The sequence below is a fragment of the Pleurodeles waltl genome, chromosome 6 (genome assembly GCF_031143425.1).
Source record: "Pleurodeles waltl isolate 20211129_DDA chromosome 6, aPleWal1.hap1.20221129, whole genome shotgun sequence".
Taxonomy (NCBI): Eukaryota; Metazoa; Chordata; class Amphibia; order Caudata; family Salamandridae; genus Pleurodeles; species Pleurodeles waltl.
This window is the reverse complement of record NC_090445.1, coordinates 1,059,164,414-1,059,185,771: the sequence shown is the minus strand read 5'-3', so window position 1 is coordinate 1,059,185,771 and position 21,358 is coordinate 1,059,164,414. Positions and strand designations below refer to the sequence as shown.

The 21,358-nt window shown below is 42.9% G+C and overlaps 1 protein-coding gene across 1 annotated transcript in view; it reads left to right on the top strand.

Moving 5' to 3' along the window:
• PLEKHG5 (pleckstrin homology and RhoGEF domain containing G5) overlaps positions 1-21,358 on the top strand; it is an 834,379-nt gene that overhangs the window by 183,153 nt on the left and 629,868 nt on the right. Inside the window, exon 2 of the mRNA XM_069240015.1 lies at positions 17,651-17,727. Coding sequence (XP_069096116.1) covers positions 17,651-17,727 — 77 coding nt within the window. The remainder of the gene's footprint in view (positions 1-17,650; positions 17,728-21,358) is intronic.

The window sequence follows — 21,358 nt, the reverse complement described above, 5'->3', positions numbered from 1 at the left end:
CCTTCACACACTATATTTAGTTGTGAAATCATTCAAATTTCGCCATACAAATGGCCGTTTTGTTTATGTGGGGATTAAGTCTTGCGTATTCACCAAATTGCACATGTCTTTGTAAATTAGCAGGCTCTTTTCTGTTACTAAGATTTGATTGTAATAAAAAAGAAAGACAAATTACTTAAGGAATAGCTGTTTTTTGCATTTCATGAGGTGGTGGCTGCAGTCGTCCTGCAACGCTAGGGTACTAACTGGGGTACAATTATTACATATCGTGTATGTATGTAAGATAACTATATGTTTTTGTGTGTTCTATATAAATTGCACATATTTAATCTACTTGTATGTCACTGCATCATCACTTAACATTTTATATCATGGCACCATTTTCTCAAAAAAGTTATTGAGCCCCATCACATGATAAAGCTATTGCAAGTCACCTTGAACTTCCAAAAAGTTCTAAAGGAACTCGACCCTCGGCCTCCTTCCTCTATATGGTTATGGAACTTCTCTGCAACTTGCAATATCCTTATAAAGTACTGCAGGAGGTACTTTATTCGATATATAGTACCCCCTTGCCATTATTTTTGACTCCATAGATGTGGCCTTTTGTTGCTCCTACATAAACTCACATGTTATATAATTTGTGTATCCCTCTGATCCTCATCAGTGGTGGTTAAACCTTTGACAGAGATCATGCTAAGAATATCAGCTATCCAATGCTCATACTGTCCACAACAGTTCTTAATTTTGCACTGCAATAAAGAAAAAAACATGTTTGGCGCACAGCTTTAAACTGTATGCACCTCACCAAAATCGAGTGAAAAGGAAATGCCTCATCCTACATAGGACATGGTATATTCCATGCGGTTCCAAAGTCCTAGGAAACGGTCCCTCATCAGGGATATCAAGCATTTTCCAAATGCTGAAATGCAATAGAGCACAACGTTACATGATGTGTAATGTCTGCACCGTATTACATCACTGCTCTGGCATTAGCAGCCACTTTGAATTGGGCTGTGGCCAATGGTGGTGGAACGCAACCCTCCACTACTTCCGGGCACCAACATAAAACAACACTTGGTCACATGGGAGGGTTGGGCATGTTTTTTGCTGTCTTTTGTAATGTTGGGCTATTGTGCTTCGGAGAGAGACTCTCCTCTGGCACGTGCCCCCATCTTTCACAGATGGTGGGGGTGTCGTGACGCAGTTCCTAGCAATAGGTTATTCTAGTTGTTAATATAGTTTGGTAAACTTACATCCTGCTACCGAGAATATTTCATAATAACGGTTTTGTTTAAGTCTGGAGGAGGGAGGGCAAACATTTCAGACAAACATGCACATTAAATTTGAGCTTCCGGGATCAGGCACTCCACGGCTGCTTTTCGTGTTGATTAATAACCAGAAAGAAACCATACGATAAAACAGACCAGACATATTGTCTGCATATACAGTTTAAACTCTGCTGCGCGAGTTTAACATACAATTCTGTTGAGAGTGAGGATATGTGCATCTGTCTGCCTTAAATTGTCGGGCGATGGCTCTCTGCACGACTCATGTTTCCCCTCTGCGTCCTAATTTCTACATATGTACTATGGGTAGCGGGTCAAACGAATATGTATTTATCGAAAATGTATAAGTGTAAAAGAGGCTGAAAGGGTTACAGCCGCCTTACGGTTTAGGAATATATATTGAAACAAAGCAGCATATAGGCTATAATAAAACCCTCAAGAACGAAAGAAAATCCCTAAGGACAGTGAATATATATTCGCTTTATGTTATGCTATTATATGATTTTAGCTAAGAGCTAGCCCGTGGCTTTCCATTGGTTAATTTTCTTGCCACTCTTATTTGCTTGCTTCTTATTTCATGGCGTTCTTTCCTCTTCTAATGGCTGTCCCTCCCCTGCTGCATCACTTCTGTACCATCCTTTGTGTTCTGCAGGATATTACATTGGTATCAAGTGCTGTTTGAGGCACCATAATACCCTTTTAATGGAAAAGCTCTGAGCTGTTGGGTGTATTTGATATTTTCTGTCCAAAGGGTTAATTTGAGTGTTGGACTATCATGTGAAGCAGTATGGACCAAATGTGCCTTCTAATTGTGAATGAAAAAAATAAACAGCAGTCATTGGAACCCCATGATGTTCCTAGATACAACCCTACCATGGGCCAGATGTATGAAGGTAAGTGTTTGCGATTACTAAATGCCAAATTTTTCGGACTCGCTATGTGGTAATCACAAACAGCAATGTACAAATGTGTGTTTTACACATGTTGCGATTCCCAGCACATAGACCTACCTCATGAATATTAATGAGGTAGGTCTCGTTTTTTGACCCATTGGGAATCACTAAAATCACAGGAATGATGGCCTGCTGGGGTCAGCAGACCACAATGTCTGCTATTGCTTTTCAATAAAGCAATTTTTTCTTTATTTCTTATGCAGCCCGTTTTTCTAAAAGGAAAACGGAATGCACTTCTAAAAGAAAAATGAAAAGATACCTTTTCAATTTTTAAGAGTAGGCAGTAGACCGTGGGACCACTGCCTGCTCTTATAAAATATATTTTTCCAACCTTTCTCAAAGGGGAAGGAGTCCCTTGGGGACCCCTTACCATTTGCGAATGGGTGACCACCAACTTGAAGTTGGAGGTAAAATGTGAATATTTTGCGACCACATTTCAGTTGAAAAACATTCATACATATCACTGCGATTCGGTATTAGGAAGACACACCCTAAACACGCCCCTTCCTAATACCGAATTGCAAACCTCAATAGTGATTCGGTAGCAGCTTACCAAATCGCAGTTTGGGCCTGGTACATAAGAAAATGGCTTTTATGTCTGCAAATGGCCCGATTCTGTGAATGCAATCTGTGAACTCGGTGTTTGCAAACGTAAAAATGCTTCATACATATGGCCCCCTGTTTCACCATAATGTCACCATGAAGCAAACCAGCAGAGATCGGCTGAGAAGCTCTTGTTTCAGTCCTGAAAGAATCAACCTATAGCAGGGCACTCAGTGTGACGCGTTGTGGGGCTTTGGATCATAAGATGCAGTATCATGGCTTTTGAGGAGGGACGGTTAGAAAAAACTAACAATCATTCCTCACAATGTAGTGACACCTCTACTGCATTTTAGAATGGCGCGTCCAGTTCCATAAACACTATTTTATGGACTTACTCCTTTTGAACTTTGGTTTCTCCAATCAAAAGCACCACTTGCTGTGTGAATTATGCACGGAACTGTGAAATTTCAGTTAAAATCAAACAGGGTGCTATTTCAGCAAAAACTAGAGGGTCTTGTGCAGGTATTGAATTACTAATCCTGGGACTTAAAGACTTGGGTTCAAATCTCATGTCACATACTTAAGATCTGTGAAGCTGGTCAAATGTCGCACCCGAAAAATAAGTGAAATTAGTATTTACAATTGTGTGAAGCTGGGTGCAAAATAAACATAAAGAACTTCTCATTGTACTGTGCCAACTGTATGTTCTTACCCAGTGTCTGTAGTTGTTCCCAGTTGGATCTCGTACCAAGGGCCATTAGAACAGGATCTGTTGACTAGATGCTCCTGCTGCAGTAATATTGCTCTGTGTAAAGTTGTATGCTGTTCATTGGTGCTGGACCAATGTTTAGAGTGGTGGTACTGGCCAAAAACGGTACCTCACTAAAAGACTTGGAGAATATGTGGCAAATACTATCAGGTGAATACAACGTTTGATGGGCCCCAAAAAACATTCTCCATCTAAATTTCTAACTTGTATGGGAGTGCTGCAGCACCTGCTGCAACCCTAGTCTTGATGCCACTAATGATGTTCCCTTGAGCTAGGTTTCTGCTATTTCAAATGGCTGACTTAAAATACATAATAAGGAGCCGGTTTTAAATTTGATCCTGCCCTCAGCGGAGACTTTGCAATCCATTTTCAGGTCGAGAATAGCAGCTTGCAAACGCTGCTTTTCAGACGTGTTGGTATGTATCTGGGCTTTTAACCACACCCACCGTATGCCCATCACGATCATTCGTTCATGGGCTTGCCTTTCAAAAATCCTTTGTTTTCGTTGGTAACTGTTTTACCTTTGTCCCTCCTTAGGGCGGTTTTGTTACCGCCTTGGCCATCGACCCTGTTACATATATGATTGCACTTTTGCTGATTACTTTAACTGCAAGCGAACTTCTTTTTCCTTTTGTGTCTCTCTTTGCGCTCATGGCGGCACTTTGAATCATCTCGCTCATGTCAACTGTTTTACTTTTTCTTTTCGGTTTGTTTGGCAAGAAAAGTCCGGTTAGGAATTTACCACGCTAATAACTGTACCTCCAGCAAATGCAAGACCATTGCATTGCAAATGCTTGTTTTCTTCAGTAGGCCTTGCTGTAACAGGGACTACTGCCTCCCTTGCGGGGGAACCTTTTTAAGTTCAGCTAGAACAGCTTTGCCCTCGTTTAATCTAGATACCACCAAAGCTTCAACCACATTTGGAAAGTCAGCCACTGGCACAACATGGTAAGTTTTCATCAACAAAAACACGGAGGACCAAAAAATCAAATAGAATTCACGTCGCAATGGGGATCCTCGTTAAATGATGCATGGAGACCACATATTACTTGGGTGATGCTAGGCACAATGTTTTGACGTCATGCTAAAGGAGTGCAGCTGTTATGGATGATGCAGAGCAGGCTGACTAGGGAGGTGTGAGGAGTCTAGTTACTTTCTGACACCCTGGTGTAATCCGTATGCTAACCAAGAGTAAATAGTTTGAAAATTACGGGCTGCTGCATGCTTCATATTTTGGGACTTTTTTTAATTAACGGGAAAAAAATTATGTCAAACAAACCTGTGTTTCACACCAGAAGTCTTTCATAGCAGACAGTCGCCAGGTCCAGATCAGTAACATACTAGGAAGGCCATAGCGTTCTTTTGGTGCAAAAATGTAATCCAGCTGGCATCAGCATAAACTGGTCTGCTGGTGATTGTCAATCACAATGGTTTGACAGGTCAGTCAATGTGTGGAGGAATTTTGCTATTGTCATCTGCTGGGGGCTCGAGGGCTTTCAGGAAGCCTCGTTACAGGCAGATTTGCAGAGGGAGAGTGGCTATCAATAGTGCAGCAGATGAAGTGGCACCGGGGCCCTTTGCATCCCAATTATGGTTGTTTTTTCACTACCAAACCATATGTTATGGGTACATTTGTCTTGCTTGCACTGGGGCCTACAGCACTCAAGTCACTGGAGCTGTACAGTGTGACGCAGAGGAAAAGTGCTGTTTACTAGAGTGAAGAAAGAAACCCTTCTGCCATTATGTATGCATGCTCACATGAAAAAAAAACTATAGGTCTACTCTTTACCGGAAGAAATACTACAGGTGTACTCTTTAGTGGAAGAAATACTACATGTGTACGCTTAACTGGAAGAAATACTGCAGGTCTACTCTTCACTGGAAGAAATATTATACATGTACTCTTAACTGGAAGCAATACTACAGGTCTGCTCTTTACTGGAAGAAATATTACAGGTGTTCTCTTTGGCCTACTCTTATATGCCTTTATAGATATTTCTTGAAACGTCCTAAACTTAAAAGTGTGTGTTGGAGGCTGCTCGGTCTGGTTGGCTAAAGTGTATGGTAGAACCTGCCACTCCTGTCCGGGGTGGTCAAGTACATCTGCTAGATAACCTGTGGGTAGCTTGGCATGGAGAAGCCAGGCTTACCTCGGAGGCAATGTGCAAAGCAACAGCACAGCACATTGCCACAACACCCCGTGTGTGGACGACCCCAAAAAGAGACTTCACGTGGGTTGTATGTGTAAAAAAATGTATTCAACACACATATGTTTAACGCAGTTTGATTACAATGTGATCTCAGCCTAAATGTCAATGAGCACACAACACACAACAATATGCAATGTAAGCTTAGGCATGAATCTCAATGAACAACACAACACATGATACTAGGCCCAACTACGTTAAACATTGATCATTGCATATACATTTGAGGAAACCATACATTCCCTCCCCGCACCCGCGTATGGTGCCCACCCGCTGTCAGCACTAGGTCCACCCTCATGTTACCCATGATCAGTGTAACATATGTAATCCAGGGTACACCCCGGGCTGACAGTAGCAGTACAATGTATATCACACTGTAACCACACTCCCACCTAGACCCACAGCCTCAGCCATGCTAGTAAAATGTGATGCCAATCTTATGAAATTCCCTGGCAGAGCCTGAGTATCCAGCAACAGCACAGTGCTACCCCAGCATTCACTCGTTCTCACTCACTCATTCCCTCACATCCACCCGCCGCCTAGGCATGGGGCACGGGTATCATTTGGTGCTGGGATGCACGCACACACTCTCATACATACTCACTTCTGGCACCCTAATGCAATGCCCTGATAATTGGCAAGTGGATTCTGATAGGCTTGGAAACCCTCTGGGTCCCAACCCACACTCCACCTGCCAACCAGCCTCTATTTACCCTTGCCCCACTGCAGCCCGCAACGATTATAGTAACTTTCCCCTGGGCACCCAGCTACCCAAGGCTAAGTCACAAATCCACAGGTGTCGAGGTAAAGGTGGGGGACCGGAAAGACAACAGCCAGCAAACAATTAATGAGGAGACGTTCACTCAGAGATCTTCAAAAGGAGGTTCACTCAGAGGTCTGCAAAACACAGGGAGATGGTCACCAGGGCCAACTGTTAGACTCAGCAGTGCCGAGCCCCAGCAGACAATCCAGTACCTCTGGAATGGAGAGGGGCTGTCGGTGTTTGTTGACTCGGCTCACTCTCAACACTTCAGGTTGCACACAACCAGTTACCAGGTACGTGTCTCTGGACTGGAGACACCCTGTGTGGTGCCCGTGAACTTCCAGAGGCCCCAGAAAGGTTTGATCCAACATAGAAAGTGCTCAGTGCCGTACCCCCCACAAAAAGAGGATACTGTTAGGAATCTGATGACTGGGGGTTCGCAGACGGCACCAGGTTTCTTCAACCAAATCCTAGCATGGTAGCCCCCTCAACAGGAGGCACTAGTCTGGTGCGTGATGAATTAAACAGCACCAGACCTTCCAGTTCCACTCAAGACTTGGTTTCCGTGCCCATCTAGGTTGAGGTACTCTGCCCAGTATGCTATGACCTTAGCACTACTGGACTGTCCGGACGAACACACCGGACACAAGTTCTGTTGTGCAATACTAGGCTAATTAAATCACTCATTGGTTTGTACCCACACCTCCACAGGTTCCAACCTATGAATGGGCACAACACGCAATGAGCATGTAGCCAAGGGTCACACAAGAGAAATGCTTCCCACTCGACCTCAATGAGCCCCCAACAGGGACCTGCAACAGTGATCTATTCACTTCACAAGTCATCTCGGAGTGCAGTGGTCCGCACAATGAAGAGCCTCACACCATTAGCATGAGCAGAACTTTGCTACCACCTGGTGCATCTGGTCTCCAGACTTAGGGCCAGATGTAGTAAACTCAAATTTTGCGAGTTGCAAATTGCGAGTCAGACCGACTCGCAATTTGCAACTCGTAAAATTGGATGCAGAAAGGTGTCTCAGACACCTTCTGCGACTCGCTATGGGGTCGCAAAGACCCACCTCATGAATATTAATGAGGTGGGTCGCATTTTGCGACTCATAACGAGTCCCTGCACTCACAGGGATGGTGGCCTGCTGGAGACAGCAGACCTCCATGTCTGTGACTGCTTTTGTAATAAAGCAGTTTTTTTTTTTTTTTATTGCAGCCCGTTTTCCTTAAAGGAAAACGAGTTGCAATACAAAAAAATAATGAAACCATTTGGTTTCATTTTTTCAGAGTAGGCAGTAGTCCATTGGACCACTGCCTGCTCTGAATTTTTTTTAGTGACATTCACAAAGGGGATGGGGTCCCATGGGGACCCCTTCCCGTTTGTGAATGAGTTACCACCCACTTGCATCGCGATGGCCGTTTTGCATGGCGCAAACTGTGTTTTTCGCAGTTTGCGACATGCAAAACGGTTCCTACATCTGGCCCTTAGTTCTTGGTCCACACACACACACTCCTGCCAGGAGCCAAAGGAGATAAACATCTCCACAAGTTTACTGATCTTCCTTTGGTGATGCTGAAGTGCCAAATCACAATGCAGTGGAAAGCGCCAACAGTCCCAGATACAACTATACGGCTGAATACATTATTGCAGTGGGCACGCACAGAAGCCAGTGTCTTACACTCCCTCTGGATTGGTCCCTTTTGACCCCACAGTACCATCTCATGAGTAGATCTTCCCTCCCCCCTACCTCAAAAGCCTCTAAATAATACACATGTGCCTGTCACCGTATTACTTTTTTTGTATTACATTTGTAATGACAATAATCATGTACCCGATTGCATAGCTATATACCAAGCACTTTTCTTTTGGCCTCACTGTTATTAATGTGAAATAATAAAAACAGATTTGGAAAAAAAGATAGTATAGTCTTTCTCTTTCCTGATCAAACATCCTTTTTTCTGCTCCATTTAGAGATGAGGGAAGTTCCTGGTTTCCATTGGCGGAGCCTTGGCACAGGGACGTAACGCAGACCCCTGCAGTCCCTGTGGCTCCCCCAACCCTTCAAGGGATCCCCAACCCTTCAGCAGACTCCATTCAGCCCAAGGCCAATGTATACCAGTGAGATATGGGAGAGTCAGGAGCCCTCATCACATTCTGCAGCACACCCCATCATTTTGCGCTAAGGCTCTCCCTCGGCTGGCTCTACAGGCACAAACATTTGGCTGGCAGCTAATTTTCTTTGCGACCACCGGGTCATAGTGGTGGTCATTTTGCCCCATTTAGGAAGTGGTAACATCACTAGATTTCCATGACGGACACGTCCAAGCGAGGCATGATTGCTCGTGTATGGAAAAAAATAGTGGGCCTAACATGCAAGGAGAAATCTTGCTGTGCGTCAAGGTTGTTAGTTTTTTGTTTTTCAGCAACAAACCTGTGCTTAGGACGGAGGGATTTGTTTCTGGAAAACAAAATATATGCAGAGCATGTTCAACAAACAATGTGCCAGCTCTGCAGATTCACAGGCTTCACATAACCATTTCACCATTGGTTGCAATGAAGGATTTGGAGATCACTGCCAGGCAGGTGTGGGTTTCAAACTAAGGGGGAGGTCCTCTGTCAGGGGAGCGGATGCCGTAGTCTTGCGCTGTTTACCAAGCCAGGTGGCCAACCAGCAGGGTGTAAGTGATCCTCCTGATCTCTTCAGGTATGTCCTTCAAAGTAACCTTCTGTCCAGAACGTTTACCCAAGCAATCGACTCTTCACCAGCCTTTTAAAAGTCCCATCTAGAGTTCGACTGTTGTAGAGCGGTGTCACCCTACAGAACTTGACAGCTCACAAAGACAGACAAGTATATACAAGTTGTTTCCATAAAAAAGTTATTGCACTGATCAAATTTTAACTCATTGTTCACATTTATTTTCTCTCCTCTGTTGTGTAGCTGAGATCATACAGATTTATGATAATCCTTTTGGAAATGACTGAACGGGTTTTGATAGAACCTACATTGTCCCATGATGGGGCTGAGAGAAAGATAGGTACAGCAGGGACTGTTGATCACAAGGCTTTTCGCTTATGTCTGCATGTAGGAATGCTTTAATCTGAACACAGGAGATAAGAATGATTTAAGTGATCCTGCTCTCAGCACACAAAGTAGCCGTTTCTGCTCACTTCACTTTTCATCTCATTGCCAAGCGTTACTTCACTGTATTTGCTGACAGGTCATTGTAGGGGCTGCACCACTTGTTTGGCTCCCCGGGAGAGGGAGCATTGCCTTATTTTCCAGTGCTGCCTCTCCATGAAGTTATAGGCTGTTTGGGTAGGACATCCTGAATTACTGAATGGAAGAAGAAGGGGCGTGGCCATGGCATTTGAACCGTCCCTACGCAGCTCACACCTGGGCAGGTGCACCCATGTGCATCCATAAGAGGGGTGTTTTGGGAGTAGAACGCTGTAGGATAGATTCATGGTGGGGTGTGCAGTTCAGGCCGGAAGTGGCGCAGTGCTGTACCACGGAAACAGTTTTGCTCACACTAACACTGTGAACACACCCTGTGAGTACTGGCCAGATGGTGCTCACCACTGGATTTCACCAGAGATGCTGCTCTCATCCCTGACTTTATAGCACCAGTAGTGACCGGAAGCTCAACACAATGAGTAATGGCAAAAGGTGGCAGGCAGGGGTGCAGTAATGACACTGGCTTCTCTCTGTTAGGTGGATTTGTATGCGGGGAGGCTGTAGTGCAAGTTACAGCAATGGTGGACTGTGCTTGGTTAGTGTGGAACTAAGGCACCCTTATCCACACTGCCTGCAGTCTGATCCATAGCCTGCAATTGCTGAAAGGAGCTGACCCCCTGTCCCATTATCCATCATGCGAATGACACTTCAAGCAGTCATTGGCTGAAGTGGGCCCTCACAAAGCCCTTCTTCATTGTATGTTACATTGACTGTTATTACTAATTGCTATAAGAAGTCAGTTAAAGCTGCCTTTAGCTCAGACCTAAAAGTATGTTTTAGAACATTAATGGTTTGTATGGTTGAGCTCTTTAACTTGTATTAATTACGGCACACCGTTGAGTTTGTGAAAGATAGTGTTTTTGCACTATTGCTTGTGATTGAAACAATGTTATTTCATTAAATACAGAATCTGCTCGCTTTTTCACTGGGACAATGACTGGCATGCTGTAGTTGGGCTAGGAATGTATAGAATGGTGATAACTCCTTTTGTTGACCACTGGGCAGGCTGCCCACTCGGGCTAGAACGTCTCCCTGTAGTACTTATATTTCCAGCCCTATTTCTAGATGGTCTCTGTGGTGTGAAACATTCTAGGTATGCCTGGATAGCTAGGAGATTACTAAGGATTTAGATCTCGATCCGCAAACCCCTCAATATAAATATAACGAGGCACGCAATCATTAACTCTACAACCACATTTGACAGTGTGGGAGAACATGGCGGGCTGCGCTGAGGGAGCAGCGCGCTAGGACGCCTACCTGTTTCCTGGGCAGTGAAGGGCGGAAGGTGACGGCGCGGCTTGAGGGCGAGATCACGCACACCGGATGTGTGGGCCGGTGACGACGAGGGCTGGAAGCATGCCGCGGCATATGGTAGAGGGGCAGAAGGCAGCTGGTGTTGGGCACTGGAATCGTACCGCACTGGAGCTTCGCCGCACGCGCCGGGGAGCAGCGCCTATTCCCCTCTGGGGGAATAGCAGCAGCACAAGTAAGGCTGTCAGCGGGAGGAAAGAGGAGTCGGGAGCTACGGTGAGGGGAGCGGCAGGGAGCGGCAGCAGGAGTGGAGGTGGGGACAGCCGGAGGAGCGGTAAGACAGAGTGGGGGGGATTGTGGTACCCCCCCTAGACCTTTGAAAGCAGGGGGATTTGGGCAGAAGGTGCCAGATAAGGGGCAGAAGGGGACGTTGTAGCTGAGGAAATAGGGGAAACAAGCAAGAGTAAAGAGCCTGAAGGAAAGAGGAACACTGTGAGGAGGGGAGGTGAGAACAGTCATAAAATAAAAAGTAAGCCTACACCCTCCTTGAGGTCTTACTTCAGAGTTAGACCTGAGGTCACTGCACTTGTTCCGGGGCAGGCGAAGACCCAGAGTAATCAGGTGATGGAGGTCCCCGGACAACAGAAAATGGAACAGTTTGGCGACGCTAGTGGAACAGTCGAAAACAGTGTACTCTTGTTTTGCCAAGCTAATGGATGTTTTAAGGCGGGGCAAGCAAGGTGTGGGATATCTTCCCTTGTGCAGAACAGTGGTGAAGAGTCTACTTCCCTGCAAGCAGCAATTCCAGTACCAGTGGTCCCCCGGACGCATAGGTTTCAAGTTTTGTCAGAAGCTGCGGCTCCTATAGCTCCTATAGCCCCTTGCCTTACCCAAGGCTCCTCCATTGAGACAGTGATTCTTTCTATCTTGGAAGATATAAAATAAAGGTTTTGCAAATTCTGAAATAAACCAAGGGGAGATAAGGGAAGCCTGCGAGGTATTAGAAAGGAAGTTTGACAGTTTGATGGAGAGAACTCAAGTTCTAGAAGAAACTGTGGGTGGAATGAAGGAGGAATTGAGATTACATAAAGAAGAGATTCAGGTATTAAAAGGGAAGGAGCAGGAGTTACAAAACAGACTAGAGCGATTGGAGAATTATTCACGAAGGAATAATTTAAGACTTTTGAAGATACCGGAAAGTGCGGAAGGGGGAAATTTGAAGTCCTAAGTGGTCTCCCTCATTAAATCTGCAGTTAGGCTTGAGGAGAGTAAAGAAGAGATTGGAAAAGACATTCAGAGAGTTCATCGAGACCCCTTTCTGATGCGGCTGAATAGTAGTAAACCTCAAAGAATTTTGATACATTTTGTAACCTATGAGTTGAAAGAAAAGATCTTGTCTAGAGCGTTAAAACAAAAAACTTTAAGAGTGGATGATGTTTCATTTGACATTAGGTCTGATTTTTCTAGGTCTATTATGGATGGGCAGTGGGAATTGGGAAAGTGCCTGGAGGTATTTAAGAGCTTGGGGGCTTCGGCGCAGTTGAAATTCCCTGCGTCTCTCGGAGATATGTATAATAATAAAATGCATAATATAAGGGATGTAAATGGAGCGGAAGAATTGTTGGCAGCTATCAAAAGTGGGCAGGCCGAACACCAGTGAAGGTTTTTTTTCTTTTAGTTATTCTAAGTATACCCCGGAATACAGGGGTGTTCTAAAAATGGGGCCAACATCATCATACAAATTGGGGAGGTTCTCCATGGGAGGGGCTGGGGGAGGTGGGTGATGGGGGGTCACTGGGCGGGGAGCATTTGGGAGAAAATAAAAAAGACCCTTGTTCACCCGGGTTAGTTCTCACACCTTATTTTAGAGATAGCTAGTAGGGGTAGGGGTCAGGGGACAAGAGGAACGGTATCGCACATTCTTTCTTGGAATGTTAATGGTTTGAGAACTAGAGGAAGAAGAAGTAGAATATTGCAATACTTAACAGATTTAACAGCACAAATGTTGGTTTTTGCAAGAGACCCATCTGGCAAGAGATGAGTGTATGAAGTTATTCAAGACGCAGAGGTGGGTCCAAACGTGTGTCTGTACTGAGCACAACTCTCATACAAAAGGTTTGGTTATTCTGTTTAAAGAACAACAAGCTAACATAGTACTACTGGACGTAAGATCAGATCCAGCAGGGTGCTGTGTTATAGTTAGAGTACAGGTTGGTGGCAGAAATATTGTATTGGTTGGGTATTATGGCCCTAATTGTGACAATATAGAACCACTTAGACGGTTGTTCTCCCAGCTTTTTGAATTTTCAGATCAGGTTATTATGATGGGAGACTTTAATGTTGTGTTAGACAATAAACTAGATAGGACGGACAATTGCAAGCCTTTAGGAACTCCGAAATCTCAGCAATATTTGAGGAGGATGATGAAGAAATTTGGCTTGTGCGACATATGGAGACAGAGAGTCGGAAACAAAAGGGATTTTTCTTTTTTTAACAAAAAATATAGACATGCGTCCCGTATTGATTATTTTCTGCTAGATATACGGTTGAGAGAAGGTGTGGAGGATGTAGTATATCTGCCCTCTCACCTATCCGACCACACAGCGGTGTTGTTAGATATTGATCTGTCTCAGAGGACAACCAGTAATAGATGGACATTTGATCGTTCATTATTATTAGACGAGGAGGTTGCACTTCAATTAGGTAAGGAAACAGAGGTTATTTTAAGTATTAATGTTGGGTCGGCTTTACCATTTGTGGTGTGGGACACTTTTAAGGCAGTTATAAGAGGGAGGATCATGAGTATCTTGTGTTATAAACATAAGTTGTTTAAGAATGAAATAAAATCTCTAGAACAGGAAATGCTAAGGAAAAAGGACAAGCTGGTGGGGATGAAAGAAACGGGTGAGCCAGAGGCTTTGAGGATAAATTTGGATGAATTGAGACAGCAGTTGGACAATGTATTACAAGGTAGAATTATAAAAAGATGGGAGGCAAGTAAGTTGGCTCATTTTGAGTATGGCGGAAACGCGGGGAAGTTACTAGCTTGGAAGAGCAAATCAGATCAAGTAAGGAACTATATCAAGGAAATTGAAGTAGATCAGTCAGGGGAAAGAGTGATGGATAGTAAGGCTATGGAGTCTGGCTTTCAGAACTTTTTTTGCTCAACTTTATACAGAGGAGTTAGAGATGGGAGAGGATATGGTTGATAACTGGTTGGGTCCTGATATACTTCCTGGTATTTCACAGCAGGAGCAGGAATTACTGAATGGACCAATAACATCAGTAGAAATAAAGAGAGTTTTGAATAGGAGTAAGGGTGGGAAGGTCCCTGGTCCGGATGGTATTCCAGTGGAACTATATAAGGCATTAGGGGGCGCTATTATCCCAGCTCTAACTGAATTGTTTGGTGGGATTCTTGAAAATGGAATTTGTATACCAACTTCGTGGAATGAGGCTATTTTTACACTAATTTTGAAACCAGATAAAAATTCTGCAAAATGCACTTCGTATAGGCCTTTATCATTGTTGAATAGTGATTATAAATGATTTGCTAAAACATTAGCTGATAGGCTGAATAGGGTAGTGAATAATTTGATATACCCTGATCAGAAAGGTTTTTCTAGAGATAAAGATATTTGCATGAGCTGACTTTTAATCTGATTGGGGCGATAGATTTGGACACTTCTCTTGAGATCCCCCTGCCGATTATTATTATTGAAGCAATGAAAGCTTTTGATCAGGTTAATTGGAGTTATTTAAAATTGATTTTAAGACGGGCTAATTTGGGGGACAAGTTTTGTAGGATTATCGATCAGATTTATAGGGCCCCTTCGGCTAAGGTATTGGTTAATGGGAACCTTACAGGATCTATTGCAATCACAAGAGGCACTAGACAAGGATGCCCATAGTCTCCTGTACTGTTTAATTTGAACATAGAGCCATTGGCTAGGAAGATCAGGCAGAATTTGTCAATCTCTCCGTTTAGCTGTAAAGGTTGGGAAAAAAGGTGGCTTTATATGCAGATGTTCTCCTTGTATATACCAGTAACTTATCAAAAGCCCTTCCCGCAGTTATAGAATTGGCTGAGAGATTTGGTAGTATATCGGATATCGGGTGAATGTTGAAAAAGCAGGTATTATGTCTTGGAATATGGAGGAAGGCTTGACATATGGTAAGAAGGAAGTAAGGTATTTAGGTATATTGGTGACTCATGATCTTAAGCATTTAGCAGAAAGGAACCAACAAAAATTGTTAGTGGAACATAAAGGTATAATGCAAAGATGGACACACCTTCCATTGACCATACTTGGGAGAGTCAATTTAGTTAAAATGCCCATCTTGCCAAAGTGGAATTTTCTGTTTTCAGCTACTCCTCTTATTATGCATAAAGGACATTCACAAAAGATGCAGCAGGCCATAAATGATTTCATATGGAGGTCAAAGGGGCCAAGAATATCTTGGAAAAAACTGCGTAGAAGAAGGGAAAAGGGAGGTTTGGCATTGACAGATTTGAGGTATTACGCTTGGGCTTTTTACTCAAGAGCTCAAGGATATTATTTCTATGTCCAGACACCACAGCAATTGGTCTAATATGCAAGGCTATGGTTTCAACTGTTAAAGGGGCTTCAAGGTACTTTTTACTTAAATTTGGAGATCCAAAGTTTTTTAAAAAGGTTAAGTTGAAAATATTGCAAGGTCGTGCGAAGTGTTGGTACCAGTTAAGACAAGCAGCAAAACAAACCTATTATAGTTGTAAAGCGCCCATTTGGGACTCTCCGGGCACACCAGACTGCTTCAAAGATGTTCTAGCATTACCAATTAAAAAGGCGGGGTGGAAGTTTGGGGGATCTTTTTCATGAGGGAATCCTGCTTTAATGGGAGGAGTTGACGGAGAAAACTGGAGGATCCCTGTCTAGACTGAAGTTCCTGCAGATAAAGGAATGGGCACAGGGGGTTAAGGGGTGTTTGGGTGTAGTTAATGCTTTGGAAGATTCTCTCCCGTTGTTTTCCTCGGTTTCAAGAAAGGTTGCGGTTTGGTATTGAGAAATTGCAGAATGATTAGACAAGGATTTTAAATTGCCTATAGATCTTTGGGGGGATTTTATCCCTAAGGTGCTGGTTCACAGGTGGTGGAAGAAGTCTTTGTCGATTTTGTTTGATGTGGTAAAACCAGGCTCATTGAGGAAAAATCACCTCTAAACTATACATAGAGCCTACATTTCGCCGGATAAGCTGTCTAGAATTTAAAAAGGAGAGGTGGTTAAATGTTTAAAATGCGGTCTTGAAGGGGCAACAGATATCCATATTTTTTGGGAATGCCCGGGCATTTATTTATTTTGGGAGGAAGTATGCAGTACTCCCTCTGGCATATTAGGTTGAGAAATTACAGCATCTCTCCCTTTGATAATATTTGGGCAGTCACAGGAATTGGAAGTAGGGAGCAGAAAGGGAAGCAATGAAAGGCTTACATTTTTGTTTTATGTAATCTTGTTGGGTAGAAGAGAAATCTGTAAAAAATGGATGTCTGTTTCCCATCCGACACACTCGGAGTGGCTCAATGCCGTTTTTCAAACTTTGGAACTGGACTTGAACCTACGAAATACTAGGAGGACAAGGGCAAACGTTTGGGCCCCTTTATTAGAATGGAGAGAATCTATTTGAATTTTTTTGAATGGGTGGGTAGTATGTATTTAATGATAATTTCCTTTCAGTTGTCCAATGATTAAACACCTCTCTCTAGGATCTCCTGTCCGATAGTGGTTCTTTTCCCCTTCTGTGGAAGATTGTATGAGAGTTAAATGGAGTCCCCTGGCATGGACCATTCTCTTGTTGAGAGGGTGAGAACGACGTTTTGGAAGAGAGTTGGTTCAGGGGCTGTGGTGAATGAGGACAAAAAAAAAACCTCTATAACCGTTTGTGGATCTACTCTGTTTTTTTCTGGAATATGTTAGGAATACGCCAGCAAGGACTTTGCTGGATGTTTTTTGGGAAACTCAACCTTTAACAAAGTAATAAAGTGCACATTTCTTTTTTTTCTCAATTAAGTATTTCTACCATATCTATTCAGATAAAGTGTGTAATGGCCAAAGGTATCCTTTGTAAACATTGTGGTCACATTGCTATTCTGCGTTTGGCCAGAACACAAAATATGAGCATGAATATTAAGCTTTTAAACCTAAATTAACGGCAGACTTGACACTATGTGATGCTAGAATTAGGACTCCTCAAGACCAACTCTGTGGTCAGTGGATTAGTGTCAGGTCAGAAGCGGTTCTATCGATACATCTGTACTATGATCCGGTAAGCCCAGGTTCCGCGTGCTATGCTAATGGCCACAATTATTTGGCAGATACAATGAAGCCTATGAATGCCTTTCTTCTGGCCCACACTGGTTAGCATACAACTTAAGTAGTTTCTATGTGTTTCACAATGAAGTAACCGAGACAAATGTATGGTCACGGTACATTTAAAAGCCTAACACAATCCAAATACCTTTGGAGAAAACTCCAAAGTAACATTTGAAATTTGGGCCTTTTCCCTTGTTCAGTAAAGGTTTGCGGTGCTTCTTTGTTCACGATTGCTACTGCACTGTAAGTTTGTAATGTTTCACTGGTCCTTTCATCTTCTCTAGATGAGCGGATGCTGACAGACGATAAGATTCTTCTGTGTGAGAATCCTGATTGCACGGACAAAAGAAGGGCATTTAAGGTAAGAATATACTTTTTTGAGGTATTGCTTGAAATGTGAGATATTGCACCTAGCAAGCAATCAGGGACAAACACATTTAATTTTAAAGCCTAAAATGCGTTATCTTCGATAGAATTTTATTTTTTCCATTCATTCCATGAGGTTTATCATGTTGTCAATAGCTAACACAATTTATCAAAAATATTAGTTAAAGTAATTATATTGAAAATGCAAATAGATTGGAGTGCCGTAAACGTTTAAGTACATACTGTTCAATTAGTGTCTTTTTTTGGCCTTTGCTAATGTGCACAAAGGTGCTATTTAGTGCTTTTACGTATTCATAAAATTGTGATAGTTTACTACATGTTCTTTTTGCAGATGTAAGTGCTGCTTTGCAAGAGTAAAATTACTGTTGTCTACAACAGGCAAGGTGCAAACACTATCTTTGTCTACGATAAACACAATAGTGATTTTTGCCCGAGCAGAACTAAATTGGCTGGTGCCAAAAGAAACAAAACAGGAGTCTCAGCCACAGAGTTTGTGACGTAATGCTGCATACCACCAACAGGAGCACAGACCACAAATACCTAATTAGGCACAAATGGACTAATTATGTTGTGTGTCTTTCTAAAGCTTAATGTTTAAGGCGCAATTCGAAAATGCAACTTTGCATTTATGAATCTCTGGCCATTGCCTCACAATTTCTTTTCACTGGTTTTCTTTTTCAAAGATCGTACTTAGTGATGTTCCGCCACATGTTTGAACCAGGCCTCTGATACATTAAAAGAGCTAGGCAGTCCCTTTAGAATTGGGAGACTTTCTTCTGTTGCACTTGAATGTTACCTTATGAGACCGTCCACAGCCTTCCTTCTTCTTGTTTTTCCTGTGTCCAGTAGAGACGCTGTCCACTGTGGAGCAGTGATTACACATCAACCTTCTTAGCCTATTGTACAGTGATGTTTCTATTTCTGCTAACTAAAGGGCAATCTTATCGCCATGCACGAATGTGTAACCCTGGCTACTGCTGGACCAGAATTAAGGGTGTACACATGCATGTTCACATAGGCCTGAGGTAGGCCCAACTGAAGATAGCAAAAGCTCTTGTTGTTCTTATAGTGAAAGCAAATGCTTTGTGTTTGCATTTGCTTTTTGCATCACAGACTGCCTGGTGCATGCTGCCCAGAGGGTCTCTATGAGAACCTAGAAAGTCAAAATGAAACACTCTGTTGAAGTGTGCTATTATTACTATAACCATTCAATGGGGGGATACATTGTGCCATCTGAAGGCGTCTAAGGACTTAACAGTCATTGCATATTCCCATCTTGAGGTACAGGATTTGATCGAAAGAGCGTCCTTAACTACCTTACTATAACAGTCTACTCTGAAAGGATATCTAGACGTCCGCTGAGTCTAAGATGGCGGATAGCGTGAGAAAGAAGGTGACCATTTGCCTGGAAGTTGGAAGTTATGGAACGATTTTGCGTTAAGCTAAGCCATACATGGATTATGTTGCACAAAGCTCTAAAAGTTTCCAGTCATTATGTTTGGCCATACAGAATGGTAACAACTGCATAGACCTTTTGGCATCCATGGAGTTGTTGACTTGTTCGCTTTCAGACACTTCCCTTAGTGGGCCACGGGCATGTACTACAGAACTTCTGGCATTTCTTGAGCATAGACCACATGTCTGGACACACTCCTAGAGATTAGAGTTGTGTCTGGCCTCTCGTTTTGCATCTTCCCCTCTAGGGATCAAGCATTTTGGTCCAATCAAACAGCCAAGAAAAAAGGATTTCAGTCCCTCATTTAATCATTCATTTTGATGTGACAAGCATATGCTCATCCTGGAAGTAGTCTATGTTAGATTGTCTCGAGGTAGCGTCATGCAGCTTTTCACACAAAACTGTCTGTGCTCTGTCCCCAATACAAAGGCCTGGCTATGCCATGAGAGGGTTGTTGGAATTTTCAGTTGGCGGGTATCTTTGATTATTTTAACATAATTGAAAGGATACGGTACTGGGTGTTTTGATTCGCCATACATTTTTATAAATGGATATTGTTTTAACTTATAAAGTCCCCCAGACTACCTCTGTGCCTGTTAGGATTCAGTGCATTGGCCATGTCATTGTACAAGTCTCAGTGAAGGAAAAGATTTAATACATATATTCAGTGCTCTTTTTGATGAGAAACTTGCCAAAAGAGTTCTCACCAATCATAGACTTGTAGGATGTGAATCAATGCATTTGTTCCTTTCCATTCTGGTTGTCAATGTTCTAGACATTAATCCCCGTAAGGAGTTTTCAAGGTATTTCCGGACTTTTATATACCCGTTTCATATGCTGGTGTAAATTTAATAATTTATTGAGGATCAGCAGCTTTTTGAATGTCCACTCATTCCATTCTATCCATCCTCCACACATTGTGTCTTCTTGAAGTGATTGGCAATAGCTGTTGCAATGTTACATGAGGAGGTTATTTAGATTTTTCCCTCCCAGGGTGACTGTCTGATTTCTGCCTCCTCTTTGTTTAAATCCAAAAGTAAATGAACATGGCATCCTGACGGTTCTCCGGTCATTTTGTTTGTTGTCAGGCAAGTGCTAGGTCTCCAATCATTGGCAGGGATCAATACAATAGTGGAGATGAGGTCTAAAAAACAATGGTGTGACCTCATTTCACCAGCACACTCAAGCAATGCTGAAAACAATTAGAGCAAATTGTGACAGAATGTCCCAAGGTTCAGGACCTATTTGCAGCCACAACAATAGCAATTTAATGAGCTATTTCTAGACACTTTCGTACATAATCTCATGAGATGCAGGGATTCTGCAAAGTGTGGAACATAAGAAGGAAATTTCTTTGTTCCACCTTATGACTCTGGCATAGCATTATTGGAGTGTTCTCAAGGTGAAAATACTTTTGTTCTCCTCCTTCTATTGATCCTCACAACAGATGCCCGTCAAATAGATTGAGGTCAAAATCCTCCACTTTGCCAGTTTTCATAGTTCGTTTAGCTTGTGTCCAATTTTGACAGAGTCCCGCTGTGTTTATCAGAACTACCAATCAGGGTGCATGAGCATATGCAAACCATTGGTTCTCAGTATTCCTCCATTTCCATCCATGGCAAGTCAGCATGATAACACTGAAGATTGGGTAGTCAAGATTGGATTTATTTGCTTCCCTGGAGTATGCCTCTGTTATACACTCTGTATCTCAGAAACTGACAGAAGGAGCTTGGGTGTAGATGCATTTTAGCTTCTGTAGGTCTGTGGGCTTCTATTTGCCTGTCACACTATTCACCTTCTAAGGCTGAAGAGAATGATAGATTTTGGAGGAATCAGTTAAGATAAACTTCATTGTGCCTTATTAGCTTTGTTGGACCTGGTTTTCCCAACAGTACAAGCTGATGGTGTTGACTTCCTTCCGTTGGCTGATAATTCCCTCCTCATTGTGAACCTGCCCCAGTCTTTCCTTCACTTCTGTTTATAATCGAGATGAAAATGCTCAAGATCCCGAGTTTGTCTTATAATAGTAGCAGTCTAGAAATTGGTTTGCTTCCATTGGGGTAACTTTTCTCTTTTGTGTAGTGAGAAGGGACTTCTCCCCCATCAGTATCTCTCTATATAAATTCTTGTGTTTATCTGGTAGGGTTTT